Source organism: Aulostomus chinensis, chromosome 8, assembly GCF_037954235.1.
Source record: "Aulostomus chinensis isolate RoL2024-O1b breed Wild chromosome 8, RoL_Achi_v1.0, whole genome shotgun sequence".
Lineage (NCBI taxonomy): Eukaryota > Metazoa > Chordata > Actinopteri > Syngnathiformes > Aulostomidae > Aulostomus > Aulostomus chinensis.
The window spans coordinates 26,136,726-26,164,534 of record NC_141327.1 but is presented as its reverse complement, the minus strand read 5'-3'; the positions used below and the strand labels follow the sequence as shown (position 1 = coordinate 26,164,534).

The following is a 27,809-nucleotide window of genomic DNA, read 5'->3' as shown; positions in this document are numbered from 1 at the left end:
ACCGTTTTTTTTTTTAAATTGTATTTTTAGACTGAGTTGGCAAGTAGTTCCTTGATGGTGTTCCAGCATCAGCACATTTGACGTCACAGCACAAACACAGACATGTATTACTTTTTCTTTTAATATGTTGTGAACGTTGAAAGATCTGCTGCTGCACTTACCCTATGAGACGAATAAAGCTCTCCAGATTAATAAGTGGATGTTCAATTATCCGCAGTGAACCCTCTTCAGTTGTAGCAATTAGAAGTTGCTGGTGTCATGTTAATAACTACTATAAATACATCACATGAAGTGTCATATTGGTATATTATTATAGTGATTAGTGGATACTGCCTTTTGGTCTTGAAGTTTGCACACTGGAAAGCAGGCAGTAACATGAATACTGCCTTGGTTGGTCGTTTCACCTTTAAAAAGGCTAAATGTTTATTGCTAGCACACATTTGCAGCTGTGTAGTTTAATGGTTCTTTTAATGTTTTCATCTGCTCTAGATTCCGGATAAGTCTCTCACATTGCCAGCCTCTTTTTTCGATACATTACTCACAGGATTTAAGTAATCGGATTGAAATAAATCATAAAAATTTGTTTTTCCTCAAACCTGAAGAAGAATAATAATAATTCTCATCACTCAGGCTAGGATTTAGATTTGGAAATCAAATCCTACCTTTAATCAATCTTAAAACTTGTATCTGTGTTTCCCATGACTTCAAGGCAGATAGTTGTGATGCTGAGAATCAGGATAATCTTGATCCTACTTTAAAGGTGGTTTCAGGGTGGATTTAGAGACAGGAGGAGCATAATAGACATGTAACCAAGAAACTGCCGCCTATACATCTTGAACTTGAATTAAAAGTCACATTTTGTGTTTCTATTTTAATCAACAAATCTGTCAAAACAGTCTCTCATCCCAAACATCTCTGTTGCAGATGGATGGACCAGCTGGGTTGCTGATTAATTTAACTTTCCAACTTTAATTTCTCCGTAAGATTTTTGTATTCACATTATTATGTTTTATCACCCCATTTTACAGTGTGACAGATAATGGAATAGTTTAATTGGAGAGTTGTTTTCCCCTTTTTTTAATGTACACAGCTGTCTCTGCATCTGGAGACTAGATTGATGAGAGCAGAGGGACTGAACAAAGCAGTACATCTGAGAGCTGGAAACCATAATGCTGAAATATCCTGGAAGTGGTAATTACTTTTGGGTTCATCACTATTAGAAACACCTCTAGGTTACTCATGGAAATCTGATCATTATTAAAATAGACTTATTTATTTAGTGATTCAAAACTTATGTGATCCATTTTGAAATACAACCTCAATATTGATATTCAGTGGCCATTGCTAAAGAGATGCAAACAGATGTGCTCTCCTTTAGCCTTCATCTTTCACTTGAAAGCTTAAGGCTTTTAAGATGTTGGGAGTTTCATTTTGGATTGAGGCTCCCCTCTGTGTCTGTTTGAATAGTGTGCTTTTGAATTAACTTGATTTAGTTTGATTAGAATGAGGTACAACACGTGGCTTTGACAAAGCTTTGAGCCTTCGAGGAGGCTTGGTTGTTACCTTGTATGATGCCTTTTACAGCACTGTCAGTCCCAGAGTATTTCCAAGCTTAAAGAGAGGCTTAAGAGGTGCCTAAGAGTGCCCGGTTTGGCCCTGTCATTGTGGCCAATTTAACACCCCAATCCCCAATTTTATGCTTTGACAGACACCAGATTCTGGTTTGGACTGATACAACATTGTCCTAGATAAATCATTCTCCAGCTTTTTAAATCCAATTTGATTCCATGGCTACGAGGAAACGATCAGCCACTTAAATGGACTCACTTCATCACTTGTCTCCAACTTTCTCTGGCAGGAATTATTGTAATCGCCGGTGGGCCTACTGATTCTATGTAAGATAATAGCAACCACTTTTAGAGTTTTATGTATTGCATATGTTATGGCACAATTAAAGCTCAATCTGCAACTTAGACAATTATGGCTTTTTTGTCCTGAAGCAGACATCATTATTCTATAAGAGATAACACAGCGGGGCGTCCTCGTAGCTCTACGGATGGCACAATCCTTTTTCTACCAGCATCATCATTCTATTGACAAAAGAAGATATAAAAAAAGAATAGCTATCGTAATTCTCTTGATAAGCCAGCAGCTACATTACAAAAAAGAAAGCCTGGCATTGAGTGTTGTGTTCTAAGTGTGCCAGTGATGTTAAGTCTTTAAGGAATTTCATCAGTCGCATACAGAACAAGCAAAATGGCTTTATTATTCTCTCCATGTTATCTTTTTTTCTCATTCCAAATTAGGCTTCTCTTATACACATTTATTGGAATTACACTCTATTGAAATTTTTTTTTAATTCACCTAAATATGATGTAACCAGAGATTCAATCCACTATGTTTTTTTTTTTTTAAGAATGTTGTCTTGCAGTTTGATTTAGAAGAAGGAATTTCTGAGTTCACCGTACTATTCTATCAGAAGATGTGTGACTAGCAGAGATGTGGAAATTGTGTGGGTTTTTTTGTTTTGTTTTGTTTTCGTTTAACTTTTCTCCACTTTCACTGGAGCGCGGTCGATTCAGGTTTCAAAAGACATGTCAAATGTAGTCCACATTTTTTCAAACTAAAAAAAAAAAAAAAATCCATGTCGAAATGTTAAAAATCTCAGGCGGCACATTGGTGCAGTGGTCAGCACTGTCGCCTCACTGCAAGAAGGTTCCAGGTTCCAGTCCCGGCTCCATCACGGGATCTTTCTGTGTGGAGTCTCCATGTTCTCCCTGTTCCTGTGTGGGTTCTCTCTGGTACTCCAGCTTCCTCCCACAGTCCAAAGACATCAAGAGGGGACCAGGTTAATTGAATACTCTAAATTGACTGTAGGTGTGGCTGGGAGTGTGAATGGTTGTCTGTCTCTATGTGTTGGCCCTGTGAGGGACTGGTGACCCGTTCAGGGTGAACCCCGCCTCTCGCCCAAAAGCAGCTGGGTTAGGCTCCAGCCCCCCTGCGACCCTTAACAGGATAAGTAGAAGAAAATGGATGGATGGATGGATGGATGGATGGATGGATGGATGGGGAGCGAACATCAGAGAGAGCCAAGAAATCATTGAAATGTAGTATGAAGATACTGATGCTGTTTGGCTTAGGGTTCGATGTCAAGTCTACGACACTTTCTTATTCTGCATTTACTGACTCTGCCTAATCTTTTTGCAATGTGAGAGACTGTGACATAAGGATATATAGTTATTTGATAATAGTACTATAACCATAGATCAGCCAGTGACAAATTTATTCGGTAGTGAAGCCCAGTGGTGATGTTTAACAAGACTTGTATTGTAACATCTCAGTGCACCAATTGTTCGTGGAAGATATGATTGCTGCCTAAGTTGTACGGACACTGACTTGATCATCAAAAACCAGACACCGCCAGTATAGTTGGTTGATAGATGAGAAGTCTTTGGAAGGATGTGAGGCCTTAATGGAGATGGCACTATCTGCTGAGAAATCCTCAATGTGTTGAGTTTTAAAAAATGAGTAGCACCTCAAACACTCCGTGATTTAGAGTGTTAGTGGCTCGTCACTTTGCATTCTCTTTTCAACATGATATCATTGCGATCTCTGTCTGGTGGTAAGATGCAGAGGCCAGCAATATTCCCTAAACCTCCAGAAATCATCTAAAATATATTACTCCAGGTATAATGCCTCCTTTCAGGCTGGCGACAGGTGCTGTCTTAGCCAGACGGGGCATTTGAGGATGTGGTAATATTTGAAGTCTCTGGCTCCTCTTGCCAAATGCAATATTTAACAGCAATGAGCAGCACATCAAAAACATGTGTTGACCAGACTCTGGTGCCCAGAAACCTTCTGTATGATCAAAGATAGATCCCATGTTGGAAGCTTGAAGAAAGCAGTGATCAAATGTATGGCTTGAACACAGACCTCAGTTACATAAGCGATATATGTGTGCTCTTGTGTTTGTATACGTCTGAATTGAAAGTTGCTTTTCAATCTTTTTTTTTTTTTTAACCCCAATCTTAAAATCAGCTCCAGGCTGCAATAATATGTTAAACATTTCTCGGCAGTCGACCCATAATCAGGGTCTTGTGGGGAAATGGACTACAGTTTGAGATGGCAAACCTGAATGTGGGTGTCTGACCTGAGCTGGACAGCGTGTCTCCAGGACTAGCCTCCTCAACACCGTGCTTTCAAACGCTCTAAATGAAAATCTGGTGTGAAACATCATGGAACTTGTGTCTACGTGGGGCCACATCATGTTCAGTGCCAGGGTTTGTTATTTATGTGGGGACGCATGAACCCCAGACGCGATGTCTGATTTGATTCATTCCTCTGTTAAAGTGGCCATTATGTCATTTCTGTAGCCTGGTTTAATTTATTGTATGTCATTTGTGTTAAATTGAATTGAAAGTGCTCCCTTTTCCAACTGTAGTAATGTTGTACGACACTGGTGTGACAGGGTAGCACATAATTAAGCTTACATTAACTATGTGGGACTTTTTTAAAAGTTAGTTAAGTGCAGTTGGGCTCAGGTCAGTTTCAGACACAAAAATGCTGCCTGAACGTCCAAAGACACACCAGCCAGGACAACACAACTCTCTTTCTTTGAGCTCTGTGGCCATAATTTTTTTTTTTTTTTTTTGGATGAGCAGATTCCATGATATTGGTTGGATTGGATTTATATCATGTTTAACAGAGAGAAAGAATGAGGCAAGCGCTGATTCTTCACTTCCCTACCCACATCTAAGCATCCAGTCCTGCAGCCTGACCTGCTGCTCACAGGCTTGCACCTCTAACCGTTGGGTCACCTCTGCCCCACGTTTGGATTAAATAGGTGCATAATATGACCAGAGATGGGATCCTAAATGGTTGAAAAAGGCATTTTTCACTTCACCTCAACTTTAACGGATGGGTGGAGTAGTTATGCTTGAAAATTTGGGCAAATTCAGTTTGGGCTTTAAAAATTTAAGCCAGAATCATGACATCAGATTGTCTAACAAGGCTGAGCAACCGTCCTGTGTCATTCTGATGTTTTTAGGTCCTTTTAATAATTGAGTGCTCACAGTCTCAGCTTACCATACTGTGCCATGTTCTGACATGCCTCATAACTCTTCTTGACATATTTAATACAGAAGGCTAAACTAAAATGCAATTCAAATGTGACATATGTTGGATGTCATCGTTTAACCTCGTATCGTTATCACTCTCCAGCTCTCCAAGATTAGTGCTGCCAAAAATATGGAGAAGTCTCTGATTTAGAATGAAAGAATTTTGAACTCTAAGTACGCACAGCTTATATCACTGCTTTCTCAAATATGATTTATGTTTTAAAAGATAATAGAAGGATGCAGATCTAAGTAAACATCTCTATCCATCCACCCATCCATCCATCTTCAACCTCTTATCCGAAATCAGGTCTCTGGGGTAGCAACTCCAGCAGGGAACCCTAAACTTCCCTTTCCTTGGCAACAAGGACTAGCTTGACTGGGGGATCCAGAGCAGTTCCCAGGTCAGTGTGGGGATGAAGTCCCTCCACCAGATGGCCAAACCACCTCTGCCAGCTCCTATGCGAAGGATTAGCGACTCAACTACGAGTCCCCCATGGGTAAAGGACCTTGTCACCTTATCCCTAAGGGAGACACCACCCACCCACCCTCTGAGGAAACCCATTTCTGCCGCTTCTCTTCGCGATCTTGTTCTTTTGGTCATGACCCATATTTCATGACCATAGTTGAGAGTTGGAATGAAGACTGACCGATAGATGGAGCGCCTTGCCTTCTGGCTCAGGTCTCTTTTCGAAACAACGGTGCAATGAAGTGAATGCACTACCACCCCCACTGCTTCCATCCTTCAGCCCATCTCACGATCAGCATTTTTTTCACCTCTTAGGAATACCTCCCCATCTTGGCTTAATTCTTTGATATTTTATTCATTTTTGAGTTGTTTCTCTTGCCCCACCTTCACCTTTTGCTTTTTAGTTTTTGTCTAGTGGGAATGTGTCTTTCTCTTTCTTCACAATCTGCCAAGCAAAAGGAAAAACGCCCTGAAAGTCAGTCAAACAGACACGCAGACACAAACGTACGCACACCAACTCTGACACACAATGCAGTCCCCTCGTGAATGGCGGAGAAATTTAGAGTGTCCTTTCTGTTCGGCATTGTCCTTGTTTATTCATATTTATTACCAATGAAATATGAATGACAAAACTCTTGCAGACATTTTCTGTTCTTCTGGTTCCACACATACGCATGCAAATGCAAATGAGATAAAAGTGGCCACAACTGTTTCCCCCAAACACATGAACACACATTTCTCTGCATTGCTAAAATTTTGATGTGGAGAAGGCTGTTTGGCTGTTAAAAGACTGTTTCTAGGGGAGCAGAGAGCAGGCGGGCATTTTCACAGAGGACACGCAGGCTCTTGGAACTTACATTGATGTTTAAAAAAAAAAAAAAAAAGGAAAACATTTTCAACACGATTTATTTTCCGCCCCTTATTCCTCCGTCTAATTAAGACAACAAACGTTTGTGTTTTACGTTCATTGTCTGGGTGCGTAGATAATGATACACAAACTGTGCCTTCGTAAATGTAGAAAAATCTCTGGAAAATATAAGCCCTGATGCTCCAGGTCAAAAAATGCATATTTAAGTCAATTATGTGGGAGTGCACCATTGTTATTATTCGGAGGTGATGCATTTCAGTTGAACTAACGTGCAGCAAACATTTGATGATAGGGGCATAAGTGATAAAATTGTAAATAATCATGGCTTACGTTGTGGTTTTCACAGTTACTTAGATATTTAAATAGTCTGGACTACTTTTGTTTGTTTGTGAAAATGCAAACTTTGTACCTTTGATAGGATTTTACTCACAGTGCAGACAATGGAGTAAGTCACTTTGTTCTGTATTAAATATTTATGGTGTTGGTGATTGAAAAGGTTTTCAGACAATGATCGGAAACCGCATATTTGTCCACTGACAGAAAAGTGAATTTCTGGACCTTATCATGCATGACATTAAATTTAGGAACTAAAAAGAAACCCTTATAAAAACTTATTGACTAAACAGATTGATTGAAAAAAAAAAGCAGATAGGTCAGGTATCACCTTGTCTTCCTCTGTCCTGCCAAGATAATTGCAAGCTGCGTGCACTTCCCTGTAAATTCCTTCAGACAATATTTAATTGAATATGACACGCTCAGTCCTTGGAAGCCAGTGAAGCTGTAAGAACTGACACCTGCCAACATGACTCCTTGGCTCCAGCCTGAGGACGACTCTTTCTTTTCTGATAACTAAATTCACTGTTTTTTAAGCAGGGGTAGCGTGAACTAAGAGGCTGATAGGTTCAGACTATCGCTGTCCTTTTACCTCGTCTTTCCTGATAGATATTGACGTTAAACCAGATAGAGTGACACCTGCTTTAACACAACCATGTAGTTATTAATGTTAACTCATCAAATCCTATTTCCTGCATCTTGGACTTACCTGGTGAATTGCCTGCATTTCGAAACAAGACCTTGATCTAACTTGAATTGAATCGAAAGGAAGAGGTAGCACTGAACAGTGCTGTGTAAGACTCCATGGCCCAAACTCTTAGTTTAGCTAATCTGTCATTTCATACATTAAAGCAGATCATTTTCAAATCAGTAGCACAAAGTAAAATGAAATAACGATCACTTGATATGTTTTGTGTTACGACAAACGATGAATTCTAATAATACCATGTGATGATAATTCTGGCAACAGAGCAACCACTGCTCAGTACCTCAGCAAGAATTTGTCAGCTGTTAGTGCTATGTTTGCAGTGGAGTGGGGTGATAAATATTTTTATCAGTTAAAGTGATATAATGCTAGATGACAGCTGGATGGATGTTAAGCTGTTAGTGTCAGATACACTATTGAAAGCCATTATAAACCTTCCTGTAACATGGTGGGTATTTATAGGCGTGTGGCTGTGTCGTTACCCAATATTTGCTTAACTTTGAATGCTTCTTTCCAAAAACTGTCCCCTTAAACCTCACATTTCAAAGAAAATTTTCCAATGGGACATTGTATACATAGCACATGCTAAACAAGAAAACAAAACAAAGAAAACAAGCAAATTCATTGTGAGCTTTGTAATCTTAAAGCACTGTTCTCAGTTTTGTCAGTGAGAGACGAAAAGTTGCTCTGTTGCAATCATGTATGTATCTTAGTTTTTCTTTTTCCATGACTGTCTTTTCCAGTGTAATTTTTACTAAAGACTAAGTGGTGATCAGACCATACAGATGCATAAGATGCAAGAGTGAGGGGAGGTACTGTGGTCAACACCATGTACACGGCCAGTAGCACTGCAGCATCCTGAACACTAGCATGAAGCAGGAAGCTTTGTCCGTCCAACGACCTCAATCACCAGTCCCTGCTGAACACGCCCGATATCAGGAAGCTAGCAAAGCTAATGCAGGTTAAAACTACAGCTAGCTTTAGCTCCTGCTGAGTTTGCTGCTGTAAGAAAACGTGGTTTCAAACACTGCACTTCATTTTTGTCTCAAACATTAAAAGCTGTTGTTGTTGTTTTGTTGTTTTTTTTTCATTTTTTAGTTACATCAAACATTTGATATTTGATAATGGAAAAAACACCAGCCCCTTATTTTGATTTTCATTTTAGAGAACGTTAAGGAACCTGTCACCTTTTTCTTTCAAGAAAAGGCACTAAGATGTTTGTTTATGCTGTTATTTAGATAGTGTTGCTGAGAAGAAAAGACCATCTGAATCTGACAAAAGATTTTCTTTTTTGGTGCAGGTCTACTTTGAACGTTGTCAGGAACTTATTAATTAAGTACTAAAATTCCCCCTCCTCTTCTGAGGCTGTTTGTCAAACAGTATTTTCCTGTATTATCCTAGGATTCATATTTACTCAAATTCACTGAAAAAGAACTTTAAATAGCCAAAGAATTTTTGGTGAAGAACCCCCAGACCTTCTGCCTAAATGGTGGCTTAACTGAGGCTTTATATCCCGTTGTATTTCGTGGTTTGAATGATATTCCCAGATCAGCCCTGTGAATGGGAGTTCAGGAAGAAAACCTTGTATTCTATTAACATTACCATAATTGTTATATTATTTGTGGGGACTTGGTGTGATTACTTAATTCATTTGCAAGATGCAGGGCTGCAGGCTGTTATTAATGCTGATGAAACACTGATCCCAAGAGAGATGGGCTTAAGTACATAAATAAACCAGAAATGCACTCGGTCAAGGTTCAAGTAATATTTCTTGAGAGATTAAGGAAATGTTGAAAAACGGAACGTTTAACATTGTTACGAAAATGAAATGACGTTATATCATGACCCAGTTTTCATCTACCTCTATGTCGAAGTATATCATGCTAGCTTACCAGCTAATCCTTCATACACTGGTTTGACTGGTGCCTTCATGGGAGAGGCTACACTCCCAGTGTGTTTAAACTCCAGTGTGTTCAAGCAATGCCATTAGTAACAGGAGAAGTTCATTTGACAGAGATATCAGGGTTGAAATCGTGTAATCAGCTGAGGGGGTTCAACTGCAGTTAGGGGATTTCATGGTCGGTAACTGCCTCTACTGAGTGAGACAAAAAGTGATGACAAACTTGTGTTTAACTCTGCTAACTTGAGTATAGTTACAGATGTGAACGGTGCTGCTCCTTTCTGTTATCAAACCAAAAGGATGGAATGCTGCTTGTGAAGCAAGTCTTTTTTTTTTTTCTTTTTTCAGGTGTTCTGTGAGGCACTTAACAATTCATCCACAGTTTTAAAGCTGAAACAGTAGCGACTGAGGCTGAGGACTGAGGAAAAACAATTCCAGTGATTTGAATCTGTAGTTTGTCTTTTTGGGGTTCCACCCCTCCACCAAGTTTTACGAAAGTTCGCCATTGTGTAGCTTCCCCAATAGAGGCAATCCTTTCATTCATACATTTTGTAAGTTTACAAAATGAAATAAAAACCCAGACAAAATACTGTCCATTTTCCAAATGGATAATGTGACTATAACACTTCGTCAGTAGGGAGAAGCTTTTTCAGTTTGTACATTTCTCTCTGTTACAGATACAAAATATTCCTTGCCGAACGTGTAAGTGTCAAACACATTTTACACTCCTGCTATTCAGAGAGAGACTGCTAATGTCCCCGATGTTGTCAGGTTACATTGTTCAAAAAAATGCATAACGGCCAGCACAAGACAACATAAAATTCACTTGTGCATGTTATGTATCAAGCAGGGGCACCGGCCTGGAAGCACAGTTTGCCTGTCATCTAGATGTAGCTAGCGTGTGATCACTGAAGTGTGCCTCTCTTTTTCATGCAAATGCCTTCAGTATTTAAAGCAAGATTGCACCGATAAAAGGGTTGGATTGAGAAGTTGTCTGCATTCTTTTTTGCATTTATTACAGCTCATCTGATAGTAAACGGTCAGTGTTTCAAATCCCATACAAAATGTCTGCTTCTACGCGGCTGGTGCGAGTTCGAAACGGTAGATTAAATGACGGTTACAGTGGAGAAGATAAAAAATTAATAATCTTGCATTCTGCAGAAATCACCATGACAGCAGAAACATGTAGGAGAGCTACAGTTAATTATGTGGAAATAAGAGTGACAGCTTCTTCGAAAGAAAAGTGGTGCAGGAAGATGCTCTCACCGTCTTTAGCACTAAAGCAAGATGGGTTGGAGAGCCGTGGCTTTGAGGATTCTTAACCTGAATTTGACATTGTCTGAGCTAGTGAATTATACTGTTTAGACTCGTTACATTTAACATGAGATGGCTTCTTTATTTGTTTAATGAATTCTTCTACAATTGTTTGAAAGTTTCATTTAATTGCATATTTTATTTCAGCATCACTCTATCTTGATTTCTTTGTCTGGGCTTGATTTCTTTCTTTCTTTCTTCTTCCCATCCCCAACTGAACTGCATATTTTGAGTTCCCATTTACATGCAGAATGTACGTAAAAGACAGTCCCAGTTACTGATAATTAGCTACTGCCTTAGTAAATCAGACGCTAATTTCATGCAGATTGTGAGCACAAATATGTACATAAATCTGGCCCTGACACTCAGAATTTTGGAACTGGGTATTATGGGGATTAACAAACCAAATTGAAAAAAAAAGACATTTGATGATGAAAAATGGAATTTATACAAGTTAGAGGAGAAACTATGGTGTCAAATGGGGCAACAACACACGATTCTAAAGGCAGCTGCTGCTATCTAATGCCTCTCCAATAGATGTGCCTCACCAAACAAAAGAAATTGTATGCAAAGAGCATACAACTAACTGTTGTTTTATATAATGCAAATGGTATTCATGGGTGTGTTAAATATTTATATGCAGTTTGACTTTTTTTTTTCCTGTTATTCACAGGGCCAAGCCCCAAAGCAAAAATTTTAAAACTAGATCTAAAAATGATTACCTCTACATTAAAAAAAAAAAGTTTTCAGTTGCAACAGTTCTTGTTTTATTTGTTTTGTTACGTCCACAACACTGCGATCATCACACGTTCAAGACATGCTAACGACCTTGTTGGAATCTAATTGTCAGATGCATTGCTCAGTTCTCATATTACAATGAACACTGAAATCTAATTGTATGATTCGATGTTCATCTCATGTGCTGTAATGAACATTTCATTTGAAAGAGACAACGGGTGGGAAAAATTAGATGATTATTAGGAGATGATTATAGGAATGCAAATTAGACCTCATTCATATGAAGCAATAGTCCTTGAGAGTGGACCTGTCGCCGTTATTCTGATCTGATCCTGCATCGCGGGAGAAATATAGTCTCGGCTGACTGGCGCCATGGTGCTGTGATGTGGGTGTGATTACTAATGCCTGAGTAATGAAGACACAAGTCAATCAAGTCAAGTCAGTTTCATTTGTACGGCGTCGAATCACAACAGAGGTTCTCTCATGACACTTTACAGGTAGAGCAGGTCCAGTGCCACACTCCTTCAATGAATCTATACCCAACTCTTCTCCATGAGCAAGCACATCCTGCAACAGCGACAATGAAAAACTGTCCTTTGAACAGACAGGAATGTCGAGCAGATCCAGGCTCGATGGGGACAGACGTCTGCTTTGACTTGTTGGGGGGGGGGGGGGGGGGCAGGAAAGCAGGGCTGAGATAAAGACAGATCATGGAGGAAGACAGATATACAGAAGGAAAGAGAGGGACAGACACACACCCTCATTGGCATATGGGTGAAGAAATACAGGAATTGATAAAAGTTGAAATATGGATATGAATAAATGGGGCAATGAATAGAAAAAAACTGAAGTAAATGTAAACAGAAGCTAAGATGTTGGGAAATTAAATCTGACAGTAAATTATGAAAGGTAATTTGACAAGTAAGTGAATACGTTTCATTCGTTTATTTTTCTATCTTTTTTCTATTTCTGAATATTTTCAAATTATTATGTACATTTATAAGGTAACTGATTCCTTCATCCATTACAGTAATTATAATCATCCGCGATCACCAGCTGCTTGTCACAAATTAAGATATTTTGTTGGAAAGTCTTCAGTTCTTGCAAACAGCAGGATTTGTTTGATGGGTGTAATAATCCACCCCCCAAAGAGATCATCTTGGCATCGCATCTTGGCAAATCAATGACTGATTCGAGTATACAGAGCACAAAGATGGAACACTGAAGAGTTGATTGTATTGCAGTTTTAGAGTAAACTTGTTTCCTCTGAACTGTAGCACCTATAGTACAGACTGCATTAATGGCTATCCCTCATAGCAGCAGCATAAACAAAGCTGTGATATTCAGACTTTGGCTCTGAATATCCCTTTATGATATGTTTAGTAAACAAGGCTCACACAACCAAGAGTCTAATTTCTGTTGTCATCGAGAGGAACTATAGCTCTGCTCCACTGGCTATGAATGAAATAATGACATTGCGGACTGATAGAGTTAAGCAATTACACTCACATGAGCCTTACTCCATCGGAGTACAGGGTAATGTTGGTGAACCAAAAAATGTGCTTATAGAGAAGGAAAATCAAGAGATTCTGATTCAATCTCACTGAAGCCGCTTGAGGGATCTATTGATGCCGTCCTCTATTTGAGCATCTGGTGCGTTTGCTTCGACGGAGACGTAGTTTCGCAAATTTAGATTGAACTGCAGCCACAAAAATAAAAACATCTTCCGACAAGACTAATTTGCTGCTAGAAGGCAAATCTGCTCGTTTAAGGATGCACAAACATTCTGCTTTCCTCCATTTTAAGAGTTTTTAGTGTAAGCAGCATGCCACATATTGGTTACCTAATTAAGATTGCACTTTTTCCCAGAATTGTGAAAACATTTGCTTCAATGTTAATGCAGAGGAAACATTAAGCCCTTACGGCATCTTCATCGGATGCTAATTCCAGGCGCCAGTGGATATAATTTTAACCACAAATTAGCGGGGACACTCAGTGACCCAAAGTTTTTCAGCTAGGTTGACCATGTTTCGGAGCTCTGGCATAGCACACTCCAGCTCCTAGTTATGTTAGCTCTGATGCTAACTCCAGGGAAAGTTAGTGTAATCTTGTCCCATTGGTTGGAGCTGACACTAATTCCCTGGGACAGGAGTGTAGCGGTGTGTGATTTAGCGGCGTATGCTAAGTGCTGCTGGAGCTGCAGGCTAGTCTGTGGGCACCAGGGCAGAGAGCAAGCTGGGAAAGTACTGACTTGACTAACTGGCCTGATTAGACCGGGTGTGAGATGACATGGATCAGATACACACACTAACCCAGCCGGAAAGACAGATTGGCAGAATTAGGGAAATAAAAAAAAAAAAAGAAATACATTAAGAGAAGAGATAAAGACGATTAGTGGTTATTGATGCAAACGTTGGTAAAATTAAGAGTGGAGAAGATTAAGAGAGATGAAGAACCATAGGTTAATTTTCAGGAAGTGATGGTTTCCCCCTGAGGTCTTTTTCGGCTCTGCTGGACTGTGGTGGTGTAAGAAATTGGCTGAGATGCAACGTAGCTTTCGCATCATGGTTTCATTAGCACTCATTTAGCCCAAGGCATTTCACACTGCATTTCCTCTACTCATCTGCTTCTCTTAAATCTGCTTATATTACAGGAAAAGGTAACACAGACTAAGCTGAAAGAGGAAACAGGAGTTTAGACTCCTCTATGTTAGATCAGAACTTGTTTAGTGTTTAAAATGGTTATTTTTACCATCCCGATGACACTTGAGTGCCGCAAGTGCTTAACTGTTTCCCCTCATAACCCTACCAATGAAGCAAAATCAGATTACATTTATTTCAGGGTTATTTTACCCATTAATATCTGGTAGTTTACTGCAAACATTTCTCACAGGCATAGATTAATTTTAAATAGAGGCAGACAGTGGAAAAGAGATTTAGGGCATCTCTTGAAGCCAGATTAGCAGTTTAGCAAAATAAAGTTAGGTTTAACCCTGGTCCCTTAATGGCCAAGCTCTTTGAAAATGGATTATGCAATTTTTGAACCTTTAGCCCCTGTTTGTGCCTATCGTGCAATCTTAGATTTTCACCTACATTCAAGTCACATACTGAAGTCACACAACTTTTTCCCAAAGATAAACCAATCTTTTGATCTCTGGGTTTTTGAAGACTTGTTCAAAATACACAAGATCCTGCTGGCTCAGAACTCTATTTTACCCAGACTGAATCATATCACAGGATATAAGTCCATTTCTTTCAAACACACTGATCTCAGCAGGGGATTTTATTTTATTTTTTTAGATATAAGGACAACATTAAATTGTATAAAATAAATGCTCTCAAAACTCTCTTCCTCTGTGTATGTACAGACTTGTCGTCAACCCTTTTCCACACTCCCATTGTTGGATCAGGCTTTCAGGAGACAGTTAATTTGAAGCCTTGTTATCCAGGATGAATATTTTAGTGTTATATTAAGATTCCTGCACCTTTGAAAGCCTGAATCTGACATGGAAAAGAAAGACGAAATAGTATTATTGTGAGCTTGGTAATAACAATCCAAGTTATGAAAGATTTTGAGGCAAACTGTCTCCTATTTTCCTCATGAGCCACTTCTCTGGCTTAATGTTTGATGTTTCTATGTTTTGTAGGGTAGGATGGGTGTAGTGGGCTGGATGTTGCTCCTGCTCTTCCAGATCATGGTGCCTGTCGCATCTCAGAAGCCTCCAGGGCTCAGTGTGGGTGTAATCATGGGCCAGACGCGCCCTGTTTCTGATCAGGAGCTCCGCCCGCCTCGACGCCCCGACGATGCCCTTGACGTCTCGGTGGTAATACTGAGGATCAACCAGACGGACCCAAAGTCTGTCATTACACAGGTGAGGAAATGTGATATATTCAATTCTATCAGTTTCTCATCAGGGAAGGACTTGTGTGACAGCTGGGTTTGTTTTGTTGTGTCCCCAGGTTTGTGAGCTCCTGTCACGCACGCGTCTCCATGGCATTGTGTTTGCTGACGGCACCGATCAGGAGGCCATTGCCCAGATTCTTGACTTCCTCTCTGTTCAGACGCAACTTCCAGTCCTAGGAGTCCACGGAGGCTCCTCCATGATTATGGCTGACAAGGTTAGAACTATGGAAGGATACACACACACACACACACACACACCCTTGTGTACTAACCATTGTGTATCCTACCTCTTTGGATACACAATGTTTGTGTTTTGGGAGCTGAAATCCCTGCTCTCTACCAGCCGTAAATGTCGAAGGACAATGCTTTTTTTCCTTGGCACGTTAAGAATTAGGTCAGACACTTAATTTAATTGATACCCAGTCCATCTGAGTTGCAGCTCACATTTCAACACAATCCACTTGGCTACAGCATAAAACATGACAAGACTCCATTTATCTTGAATATGTGGTTATGTTGAGTGCCCAGATACAGCTGCTGGGGAAAATGAAATGATGGCTAACCTCGGTCTTCAGTAATGTCATATTCTGCATTTTCTTTTATTTGAAGAACTGGCTTCCAATTAATGTTTTGAGGCTTTTTTAAGTTTTTGAGTTAAAAATTGTCCTATTGGACCCCTCGGGAGGTAGAGCAGGTCGTCTAGTGATGAAAGGGTTCCTGATTTGATCTCCTGCTCCTCCAGAGGCCGTGTCCCGATGTCCTTGTCCTCATGCCTTTGCCATCAGTAGTCTTAGCTAACAGGGTTTTTTTTGTGTGTGTGTGTGTGTGTGTGTGTGTGTGTGTGTGTGTGTGTGTGTGTGTGTGTGTGTGTGTGTGTGTGTGTGTGTGTGTAAATGTATCACAAGGCTCTTTCAGTGGCCGGTATAGAAATATAATTAATGAAGTAAATCGATATAACAAGCCCTTGGGGTGATGGCTGTTATCACCTGATGCAATTTATATTATTTAGCCTTTTAAGTGCTTATATGGGGAACATTTAATAGTACGGTGTTCATAAGGTCACTGCATTTTTGCATAAAACAGAGGTTTTCAAAGGGTGAGGCGGAGCTCTCGAGGGGGGCTCAGTGAGTAGAGGTGAAAGAATGTCACATTAGTTTATTAAGTAGATAACTAAAATATATCACGTAGAATTACTTATACAGTATAGACGGGATTTGGTTCAGGAGACGACTCAGAACTACAGTAGTTTTGCAGAATTTTACGATCATGAACCAATAAATGTCAAAAGACATGTAATTTGCCTTTAATTTTATATTAAATCACACTTCAATATAGTCTGAAATTATGAAAAAGAGTAAGACTGGACTACCTTGGCTCTGGGATCAAATAACATAATCATGATCCCACAAGCATTCAGGAACTTAGCAAAACTAAGAGGGGGGCTCCTTATTCCCAGCTTTGTCTGAGGAGCGGCCCGCAGTCTCAGACTCTAAAAACCCTCGGCATAAAAAATGTATTCTCAGGGACATCATTGATGATTTTACAATCACTAAAAAGAGCTGGGTAGCTGAGTCCCATCTTATGCTCAGTGTGATGCCAAAAAAGATTTCTATCTTTTTAAACAGAAACAACAACAAAAAGATATCCTATAAGATTATTGTAGATATACGATATTTTGTTATTTTTATGCATAATGTTTAGTGCAGCGCTCTCTCTGTACAGAGTCTACTGACTCTGTAGACCTCAGTGACTGACAGACAGACTGAAGAAGCTTTGATAAAAACACAACTGGTTCTTTAGCTTTTAAATCTCTAAGGGCACAGCAGCCAAAACACAGGAACCAATAACTGCTGCAATACGGCAGCCTTTTGAAGTACGAGTTGACGGTGGATGCATTGTGTGTCTATGTGTGGGATAAAAGATTAGAAAAAAGACAGATAGAAGGAGAAGAAGGTAAGAGACGCAGCGAGAGCTGGCTTGAAAGTTAGAGGAATGAGGCTGCAATGTGAGTGTAACTGGCTTCAACCCCCCACTGCGTCTATAATCATAGGGACAATAAATAAATTGTGTCCTTTTTTCATTTCTGCTGTTGAGATGCCATTAAACAAGGTATTTAACCCCCAATTGCTCTAATTGAATGGTTCTGTGGCCGAAAGTACAGAGAGTACAGCCATTCCTGGCAGCTCCCAGGTGCAGTAATGAGTGTGTGAAGCATGAAACTAACCAGCCTCCTGAAACACCTCCTGCTGGCTTGTCCTCTAAATAGAGACGACTTCAGATTTAGGGCAAGAGCGGTCCCCTGGGAGGAGGTATAGAAACACAATGAGTTAGTAAATCATTGTGGAAGTATTGTTGGTCGATTGGCTGATCTGACTGTCGGTGCAAAACCGGAGAGAGCTCATGTCCTTGTCACTGCACCAGCGACTCAGCTCGGTCCCCCATTGTGATGGTAATTAATCTGTAAAGTGGTGTGAAAACAATGTCCCCAGATCATTTTCATACTGGTAAATGTCTCAACAATAGGACAGTGATTGAATGTCTATCCTATTTTGGGAAGCAAACAACAAAGATGTGCTTGGTGGATGGCAAACAGGAAAAATGGTTACGGAAAGGAACAGACAGGCTGGTTCTGCTGAGCTGAAGCCTGAAGCCTGAAGCCTGAAGCCTGCTCCTGCTCCCGCTCCCTCTCATCACCTGTACTGTGTTTCAGCACAGCTGAACTCACAACGCATTTACTCACAGTTTTACGACGTCGACAGATAATTGCTGAGCAGAAAATATAGATTTGGTTACAGGTGACAAGTGTTTCTTTCATTCAGGCATTTTGAGATGTGGAACAAATCATGACTGCAGACTTATTTTAATGACATCTTCTATATTGATTGTTTAGTTATATTTTAATGACACGGTAGCTGCCACCCATCATGGTTGCAGCTGCAAGGCAGAGCAGCTCCCAGCTGCGTGTTCTGAGAAGCTTTCTGAGGAGATTTAAGTAGGATACTCAGTGTACTGCTGCTGTTTTCATCATCGGTGTTTTCCACCGTGCTGCTCTGCCTCTTTTATAGTAATACGCATTCATTTATCGACATTGATTTGAGTGATTTATGTTGATGTAAAAAAAACAAAACAACAGACAACATGGCTCTTCTGCCTCCAGTTACCTCTGATACAATGATATATTCTTCATTATAATACTTTTTTTTTTTAATTCAGTGTTTTTTTATGCAGTCTATGCAGTTTCTGTCATTATAGATGCCTGGGGGAATGGATGAGTAAAAAAATAGATATAACTGCGACAAAATGGAGATCCGCCTCATCTCATACAGTTTACGTGGTCAGCGTAGCTGCTCCACTCGATTATTTTGATTACCTGGTTATGACACTTTTTGTTACTTTAGGAGGACAGTGCTTACAAGCATGCAGTGCAAAGGTAGTAGGAATAATATTACATGTAACAGGAACAGCATTATAGTTTTTGATATTTAAAGAAGTCATCTTAAAGTGTTTCGCTAGGAGGTTCTTCTAGCCGGGCGGTGTGAACATTTACAGGAACGTCCTCCTAATCTGCCTTTTCATTCTCTCTGTTTCCGTTGTGGTTTGGACTCACAGATTACCGCAATCATTTTGTGATGGCTTTGACTGAAATGTAACTCCCAGCCCTGCCCAAAAGAACAACAAAAAAACCACCCGCCATCAACTAGCGTGTTGCAAAACCAAAAACCAGCAGAGGTTCGTGTACTTGATGAGAAGAGTCGAAGGTAGACATGCATTCAGCTGCTAGGTTAAGCAGAGGCAGAGACTACTAAAATATTAATAGATGAGCAGATACTAAATGAAGGCAAAGGTGTAGAGTTACATCTTAGCAGTTTTAATTTATTTATAGGTAATTTTGCTAAAGACAGATTCATTTTTAAGGGTAAAATCATTGCCATGAACAAGTCTTAGTGTAGACATGGAAAAATAAACCTCATATCACAATTTCCCCTCTGCCAAAAATCTTTATCTTGTCTGTTTTGTCCAATTATAGCGCCCCAAAACCAAAACGTACTGAAGTTACAATGTTATTAAACAGATTAAACTGACAAACTGCCACCTTTAAGAAGCTGCAACAGCAAATGTTTGTGTCTTTTATCTGATAAATGACCAGGCTTCTCAGCTAAATCAGCTTTTCCAATCATTTCACTATGATGCAGGTATCTGAAACAATGTGAATACTTATAAAGATAAAAAGCCTATCTGCTCTGATATTTTATACTGGGAAACTTACTGTCATACCGTCTGTCAGTGGTATAGTGATAATCTGGTGGATTTTAAAGAAATCCCAGCGTGCTGCTAACAATTCAGCCTGATTACTGTGGGCTAACAAACAATATTGTGCTTTCTGCAAGATGAGCGGGTAGAGCTTTGGGTTCTGTAACTCTGCATACACACGCATACACTTTGGTTTGTCTTTATCATGCCTACAATGGAAGAGTACTTTCGGTATCTGCTTGATTCAGCACATCATGTTTTAGATGGAAAGCAAAAAAAAAAACAGAAGGAAGGAGATGATGCCAAGGACATGGAGACAGAAGAAAAAAGAACTTCAGCAAGCAAGTGCTCTAAAATAATAGATATACGTGAATGTGGGCGGTGCAAGTGTGAAATACTTGGTGTTAAAGCAGTGTGAAGCTGCCTAAATGCAAAGTTAACTGTCATGGTTGTTTATCACATTCCAAGACTTTTCTCCAGTTGTGATTTTATCAGTAGCTGGCCACATGGTCATCATGTTCCTGAACTGGAGCAGGTACTGTAGGCATCCCTGTTTTTTAAATGAAGTAGACCCTGGACCCCCTTGTAAACAGCTTGTCACAGGTTTTTATTGTTAACAGAGTCAAGACAAGCGAATATGTGCATAGATATGCATATGATACTTAGATTCAGTCTGATAATATCCGAGAAGTCTGCAAGGGTACGTAAGTTTCATCTCGCTCTGCCAGATCTCCATCTTCAATGTAGGAATTGGATGCATTTGGGTTGACAACATTTTGAACATTTGAAGGGACTCGCAGCTGAATTCGTTTCCTCATTAATTAGCCGACGGCTAGCCAGTTTGTCGGCCTCAGTCTCTGGTGAGCGTTCTCCATCAGGCTCTCTGGGATAATGTAAATGCCAAATCACCATGACAAGTCCCTCCCTAGTTTCCTCTGGAAACGCGAATATACAGAAACAAATAGCAGTCTGACTCCTGTTTCGCAGGGCCTTTTAATAAACTCATGAAATAATAAGCATGAGGAAACAATGATGCATAAGTAGAGTATGTTATTGTGTGCGATTTGAAGTGACACCTTATTCTGTTGGCCTGGAATGAACCCTGGAAACCTTGCTGACACAAATGGTGTTGTTGTTTTTTTGCCTACATTCTACTTCTTCTAAATCAGCCCATGTTCAGATGAAATGCTACCTCAATTGTATCAGCCCAAACAAATCAAAGAATCATCCATTTTTGTTTGCCAAAGCTGAATTTTCGAAATGAAAACAAATGGATCAATGTTCACAACAGGTCCATTGTCTGATATGTAAGAGTCTCTCTCTCTCCCTGCCTCCCTCCCTCTCTTCCCTCTTTCCAGGTCTCTGCCTCCTCATCATCCCGTATCATAATGCATGTCAGCATGGAAGAGTCAGGATAATTTATGGGAATTTGGATGGTGTGCTGTGAGAAGGGAGACACATTGGGTGAACATGGAATTGATGGGGAGAAAGGGCACGTGTAAACCCAGGAGAGGGACAGGATTAGTTTGTAATGTTGTACTTCCATTACAGAGAACCACTCTGGAAAATAAGAAATGCTGCTGGCTTTACCTCACCGCCATATGTGCTCACTCATTCTGAGCCAGGCTTGTTCATCTCTTCTTTCTACCTCCTAGCCAGTAAATGGGGGATAGAAGTGGGGGGTTGGGGGTCACAGTGTGTAGCATAAAAACACGAACATGTTGAAATGGAAGGTTGTGAATTAAACATGCCTGTTCTTTCTGCTTTGCTCCGCCACTGCGGTGGGATGCTACCCTCGGTGTCTGCGCATTTGCGAGTGTGTGTATGTGTTTCCGTCAGTGTGTCTGTGTGTGACTGCATGTCCCAACTCGGGAGGTCCCATATCAGTAGGGGCCATTTGCCCAGGTTCTCTGCTTAGTCACTTTAATATTTAACACCTGCTCCCTCACCTGCTGTCACTTGCAGAAGATACACTGCGCTGTCATTCACTCACCAAGTCCTTCCCCTCTCTCTCCTCTTTAATTTGTTGCACTTGCTCTCTAGCTTTTACTTCCATGGTGTCCTCCAGCGTAGACTCTCTGTTCTTCCTCTTGTTTCCACTCTTCCTCGTCTCCCCACCACCTACATCTCCGCCACCACCCCTTCCTTCTTTTCTATCTTCTCATTTTGCCACATCTCTGTCTTCTGGTGTCTCTCTGCTCGTGTCTCTCCACTCTTCCTCCACTGTTGTTATTCTCCCGTGACTCCGGGTATAAGAGGAACAACCAGCTCGGTTACAAGGCTTTGGGAAATTTTGCTTGCCTTGAATTCTTGTGAAGCGAGATTGGATGATGGGATTGTGTGTCTGTAGTGTAGAGAATCTAAGAGAGATACTGTGGAAGGGAAAGAGAAAGTAGCTGAGTTAATATGGTTACTATGGTGACTAAACCAGACTACAGCATTTAGTTCTGCTCTGCCTGCTGCTGAGGCTCTCTGGCTGCTTTTACACCACCAGTCTTGATGCCCACTTCCTTCGAGCTCGCCTGCAAACCGCAGAGCTCAAAACTGTCTGTCAATGCGAAGCTGTCGAGAGACCATGTCCTCCTCAGTGTACTAGTACTGCACTTACTGTGTCCACAAAGCTAAGATAGCTAATTCTGCAACTGTTCTTTGCCTGTGTCCAGATCATTTCCAGGAAGATCTGTGTCCAACTCAAATGTCTCAACATTAGCTAAATGACTAATTAGCCTCATCCTGTTTTGTTTGGCAAACATCAGAACTGCTTCACAGCAAACAGAAAAGCAGTAAGAAGATGAACATCACTTGCGCCTCACTTCCGTCTCAAGGTCAAAGAGCCCCTCACACAGCATTCATGTCAGTCAAGCTCCAGATTTGCTGAGCACGATTTAGATATGAAAAGAGCAAGATCTTTTAAGAACTAGGACATGTATTCACTGTCACCAGAACAACCACCGCGGTGTGATTTGATGACATGTTTTCCTCTTGCGTCCTTGACGGTGATGCTTCAGGACACATTAGCATTAATGCTTCAAAAGATAGGTTGTCAAATGCGTCGCAGCGGCAAGTGGTTTGAGTGACTGGATCACAATAGCGGTTTGTAACACTCGTATTTAGTGCTGCCCACTTATGATCCGATCACCCAAATTGCATTTTAAAACCAAGTGTTAACAACAACAACATTGTTTTCCTCGCACTTAAGTTCACCCTAACTGAGACATTATCCCCTCTGTAAACCAAAAGACTGGCTTTGTCTGGACAACCCAAAAGGGATATTTTATGGGAGGTCTATAAACTTTTATTCAGCTTTGTGTGGCTGCACTCTCGGTGTAACTGAATGGGCAGAGGTGAAAATTTGTTGGATGTGCGTTGGTCCAATAATCTGCCAAAACACCACAAAAATGCATCTGTCCACCTCTAAAAGTAGAAGTTAGCACTTACAAGGACTGCAGTCTAATGAGGAAAAAGGGAGTAATACAGAGAAATATGTCACATTATATGTCCTAATATATGATATTGATTTTATATCTGAATGCTGGAGGATAGATCACCATCTCAGGGGATGAGCGAAAAGCAATGCTTATGCTTGAGAAAACACTCTCCAGGCTAAATGATACCACCCTGCTCCCTCCGACTGGGATGTATACCGGCTTTGTTGACATTTCAACCGTATGCAGCTTTGCAGCAACAGCGGTCCTCAAGGACTCCCTGCACAGACCTACAAAGGACTACACAATCTAAAGTACATGTATGCAAACATGTACAAAACAGTGTGAGACAGTACAAAGTGACAGCATAGCACATTCCCATGAACCCTGTTTCACATTATTACTTTAAGAGAAAACATTGCATGTAATAATGTGAGCTTCCAGGCAGAGAAGTCAACACAGCCGCTTCCTATTACAGTTCATCTCGTCTGAGAAAGCGCAGTTTACCTACACAAAGGGTCTCTTAGAAGTAGCAGTATATATTTAAAGCTGGAAAAAGTGTACTGTGGATGTAACTATTACCAATCATATCCACATATAGGAAGAAGGTTATGCAGCATAGTAACATGAAAAGTATTAAACAATTTGGCACTGCATGTGCTGCAACATGTACAGCAACTAAACAATGACATTTCATTTTGTTCGTTGCTGAAGGGCCAGGTATGTGTCAGCCTGGCATCTACATCAGCTGGAAAATTCCCATTGTTAAATCAGTTAATGTGTGAAATGGCTGCAATTCCTGGATTGCCGGTAAACCTGTGCAATTCTCTCCAAAGTTTAGTCAGCCTTGAAAATTCGAGCCACTGACCGGCAGCAAGCTCTCCTGACCGTACTGACCATTGAACAGAAATACAAAGAGAATCCAAAACGAAGAAAGCCACTATGTTCCACCCACTCCTATTAAAGCTTCCGCTTAGAGAATATGGTTGCAGGGTAGTATGTTGTTGGTATGAATGTACAAATTCTATCAGCCTTTCTAAGTGCTGCAAATGCAACAGAACTTACTGGAGGTTCACGAAGATGTATCTTCCAAGATGCACTGCATATTTACCAGTTCTCCCCACCGTAAGAATCTTTTTAAAAAAACATTTTTATTGTCCTGCCACTTGGTCTATTTGTTCAATTTGGACGTTTATATTTGAGAAAAAAAATTTATTTACACGTATCTATTCAGGGGTGAGACTATGAGTCTGAGGATTACTTTTTCACCGGAATTGTGATTTGTGAATTAATTTAATTTTTTCTCATCTTTTAGCCAACTTGATGGGATATTGTTAGATATCTGATTACTGTCAGGATGGAGTGTTTGTTTTTCGGATCATTGTGTTTGCATGACTCTCAAGGCTGTGTGCTGATGCGACTTGTGGCCAAACATTGTATTTTATTGGATTATTTATAATCTTCCCACCAGACATAGAAGGGGAAAAAATTCTGGTACATTTTGAATCATTTTGAAACCGACTGAGTCAACCTTCTTGATGGTGAACCCCCTGATTGATGTTGAGGTCACACGGGAGTTGTAGGTGAGCAAATGGGTTGCATTTCTCCATTAAATCCATCAAAAGTACATGGAGCTTGATTTGCACTTGACCCACACTTCCAGTAAAACTGCGTCTGAGTGGTATTTGGCCAAGTATACGATGCAGTTATACAAGAGTATCAATAATTGAGCTTTAGCCGATGGCACACTGTGTTATCAAGTTTGTCCCAATTGTTTATGCATACTTGGCTACTTTTTTTGAAAACAGTATGCAAATCTATATTCCACATGGAAAGACGTTAAAAAAATGAGGACTCAGCCAAGTGTGAAAGCCCTAGACGACCCCCCCCCCCCCCAGAAAACCTCCACTCCAACCTTCCCATTTGACACAGGAGGATCACATGTGACTTTCCAGATGTTTTTAATGGCCGCACAAGAGGTTAAAGACTGGGGACTCCGCCAAAAACGGATGAAGTCATTCTGATGAAAGGTGACATGTCTTTTGCAAGTCAAGTAGATTTTGATCTGCAGTATCTTCCTCCACATGATTGCTCCATCTTCCCAAATGACTCTTGGTGAGCTCACAGTCATTTTCCTCCATTTCAGTCACACTTGAATCAATTAAATCAATCGATGTACAATAATAGAGGGATCGTTCACCCACTCACTCTTACGCCAGTGGGGGGGGGGGGGGGGGGGGGGTCATGAAGGTTTTTAGTGCAGTTTCATCAGAAAAGGTGTTTGAATGGTGACCAGTTATCAAATGTGGTAAAAATACATAATAAAACCATGAAATGCAAATACTATTAGTACTATACAGCTTGTCTGAAGTAATCTAAGTTACTTGAAGCCTCTACTAAAATGCCGCTGACATCAGCTACAACATTGTGGTGTTAGTGATGCTTTTTGAAACAACTTGGGATGCTGGACTGAATTTTTTTTTCTTCTTTTTTTGGGGTGGTGGGGTGGTGAGGTGAACTATCCCTTTAAAAACAAATTTAGTGGCCCAGTGGAGAAAAAAATAGAAAGCAGCTCAGAGAGATTGGGACTGACATGCTATCTAGAGTGTGAGTTATCAGCTCCCTATTGCCACAGCAGTATAGCAACTACACCTGCAGGAAGTCAAGGTGTCACAGGCAGGGTTCAAGTTCTGTGGAAGCTGAGCTCCAGTGAGGAGGGGTGGTCTGTGGGTGGGCTGCTGTTGAAAGTGTTGGACCACATAATGAGTTCTCTCTCACAGGGAGTGCACATCTGTTAGGCTCTTATTTATTTATTTACTGTCTCTCTCCCTCTCTCTCTCTCTCTCTCTCTCTCTCTCTCTCTCTCTCTCTTTCTGTAGTCTGAGATATTTAGAGACCCTCCCCACATTAATCCCCCAGATTACAACTCAAACTTTTGTTCAGTCGTTGCTTTTTACTCTCTCCTGCTGAGAGTTGAATGGCATCTATTGTTTCACGCCAGTGGTGTTGAAACATCATCTTTTAAAAAAAAAACCAACAACCAAAAAACAACAACAACAAAAAAACAACCCGGCCTTCGGTGAAACATCATCTGCATAGGGAGTTTGACTCTGTTGGCAGTTGGTGGTCAGCTGGAGCAAATATACTGTCAGTCACAGCTGCTATTTGACAGCTCAGTCTTTATGGTCCTGGCCAGGCGTGCTTCTGGCCAGTCACAACAGCCTCAACCTCCGCTGTATTCCTTCAGTAAGTGGTGACTCCGGCTCACACAAGTCAGCTTTGACGCTGACGACCAGTGGCGTTCATGAAGGCAGGAGTGGGTTGCCCTTTTTCGTCATAGGTCTAAAATGCCCTTTTCAGCTGGCAATCAAAACTTTTCTGGCCCTGCCTCGGCCCTTTCTTAGGGCATGACCTTCTCTCTTTCGTTTGAGTTGGAGTTGGGGCTTTTCTTTTCTTTTCTTTTCTTTTTTTTTTTTTGCCCATGCCCCTAAAAACTGTCTTTGTAAGACACTGCTGACTACACTTAATTAAATGTGAAATAATCCACCGCCTCATCTGTGTGCCCATAGTGAGAAGTCAATTTGGCTTTCTGAAATGTCACCTCGAGTGCCCACAGTTCAGAGTTGGAAAAAAAAAAAAGAATGTTATCTCAAAAAGCTGCAGTACTTTCACCATCCACTGAAGTCAAAATATGTCTCTGGAGTTGAACTGGTCTGCTACATCTGGCCCCCGTGATAACAGGCAAAAGATGTGCCTCTCCTTAAATGAATGTGTGTGTGTGTGTGTGTGTGTGTGTGTGTGTGTGTGTGTGTGTGTGTGTGTGTGTGTGTGTGTGTGTGTGTGTGTGTGTGGAGAAACAGCAAAAAAGTCTCATTAGGGGAAGGCGGGGACATTAACCCGTTCCTGTTACATTCCCTTCATTATCATCCAAACACAGACGGGGGCTTCATATGTTGCAACTTAACATCATTCCATTAATAAGACTTAATGAAATTTTCCATTTTTATTCCTCCCCCCCAATAAAAAATGTATAGCAAGCTAAGCATTTTCTGTTGCTGCCTCTAAAGTGTTCACCCACTGCACAGAGGTCCCTCTTCACATCTGCTACGCCGGTGTTCCCACTGATCTTTCTTTTTTCTTTTTTTTTTCTTCCTATTTTCTTCTTTGCCTTTTCATAGTCGTCCCCTGTAAGTGTACTCAAGCATGGATTCACACTCTTAAAAGAGTGTCCCCTCTCTGTAAAGCACTGTTTCTGTCTTCAAATGTGCGTCGCCTCATTTAAGCTGCAATCTGATAAACTGTCTCTCAATCACTCTGGTGTTCATGGAGCTCTGAACAGGAGCCCCGCCGCCCTCAAAGAACAGAGCAGAAAAGTTTATTATTGAAACCGCTGTTGGATTATCCATGACACTGTGCACACTTGTGAGGGGAAACTTGAGGATTATTGATTTACTTGAAATATATCCACTCTGACAGTAAGGAGCCTTAATTGGGGAGCTTATTTGTCTGATGGCGTGAGATGTCCAGATTCAGCAGGAGATTCATGATGAGATGCCCTGATTAACGAACGGACTGATCTGAGTTGCCTTGATGTATCAAACGTCAAATTTGATTCTTCCCGGAAACAATTTCACTTCACACTCCCAACATCACCGGAATCCTTGTCTAACTTTTGAGAGCGACTTGTCGAAAAAGCTGTAACCGAAGTAACAAATATCTGTCTTTAATTTATCTGGGAAACATTCTTAACGGTTTAACAGCACTGGTGTGACTGTCTGCTTCCGTGCG

General features: G+C 40.7%; 1 protein-coding gene across 4 annotated transcripts in view; it reads left to right on the top strand.

Annotated features, from left to right (window-relative positions):
• The window catches only part of grin2ab (glutamate receptor, ionotropic, N-methyl D-aspartate 2A, b), a 108,418-nt gene that overhangs the window by 18,013 nt on the left and 62,596 nt on the right, over nucleotides 1-27,809 (top strand). For all 4 annotated transcript variants that reach the window (XM_086211982.1, XM_086211983.1, XM_086211985.1 and 1 more), the window contains 2 exons: nucleotides 15,089-15,313; nucleotides 15,402-15,560. In XM_086211982.1, coding sequence (XP_086068108.1) covers nucleotides 15,089-15,313; nucleotides 15,402-15,560 — 384 coding nt within the window. The remainder of the gene's footprint in view (nucleotides 1-15,088; nucleotides 15,314-15,401; nucleotides 15,561-27,809) is intronic.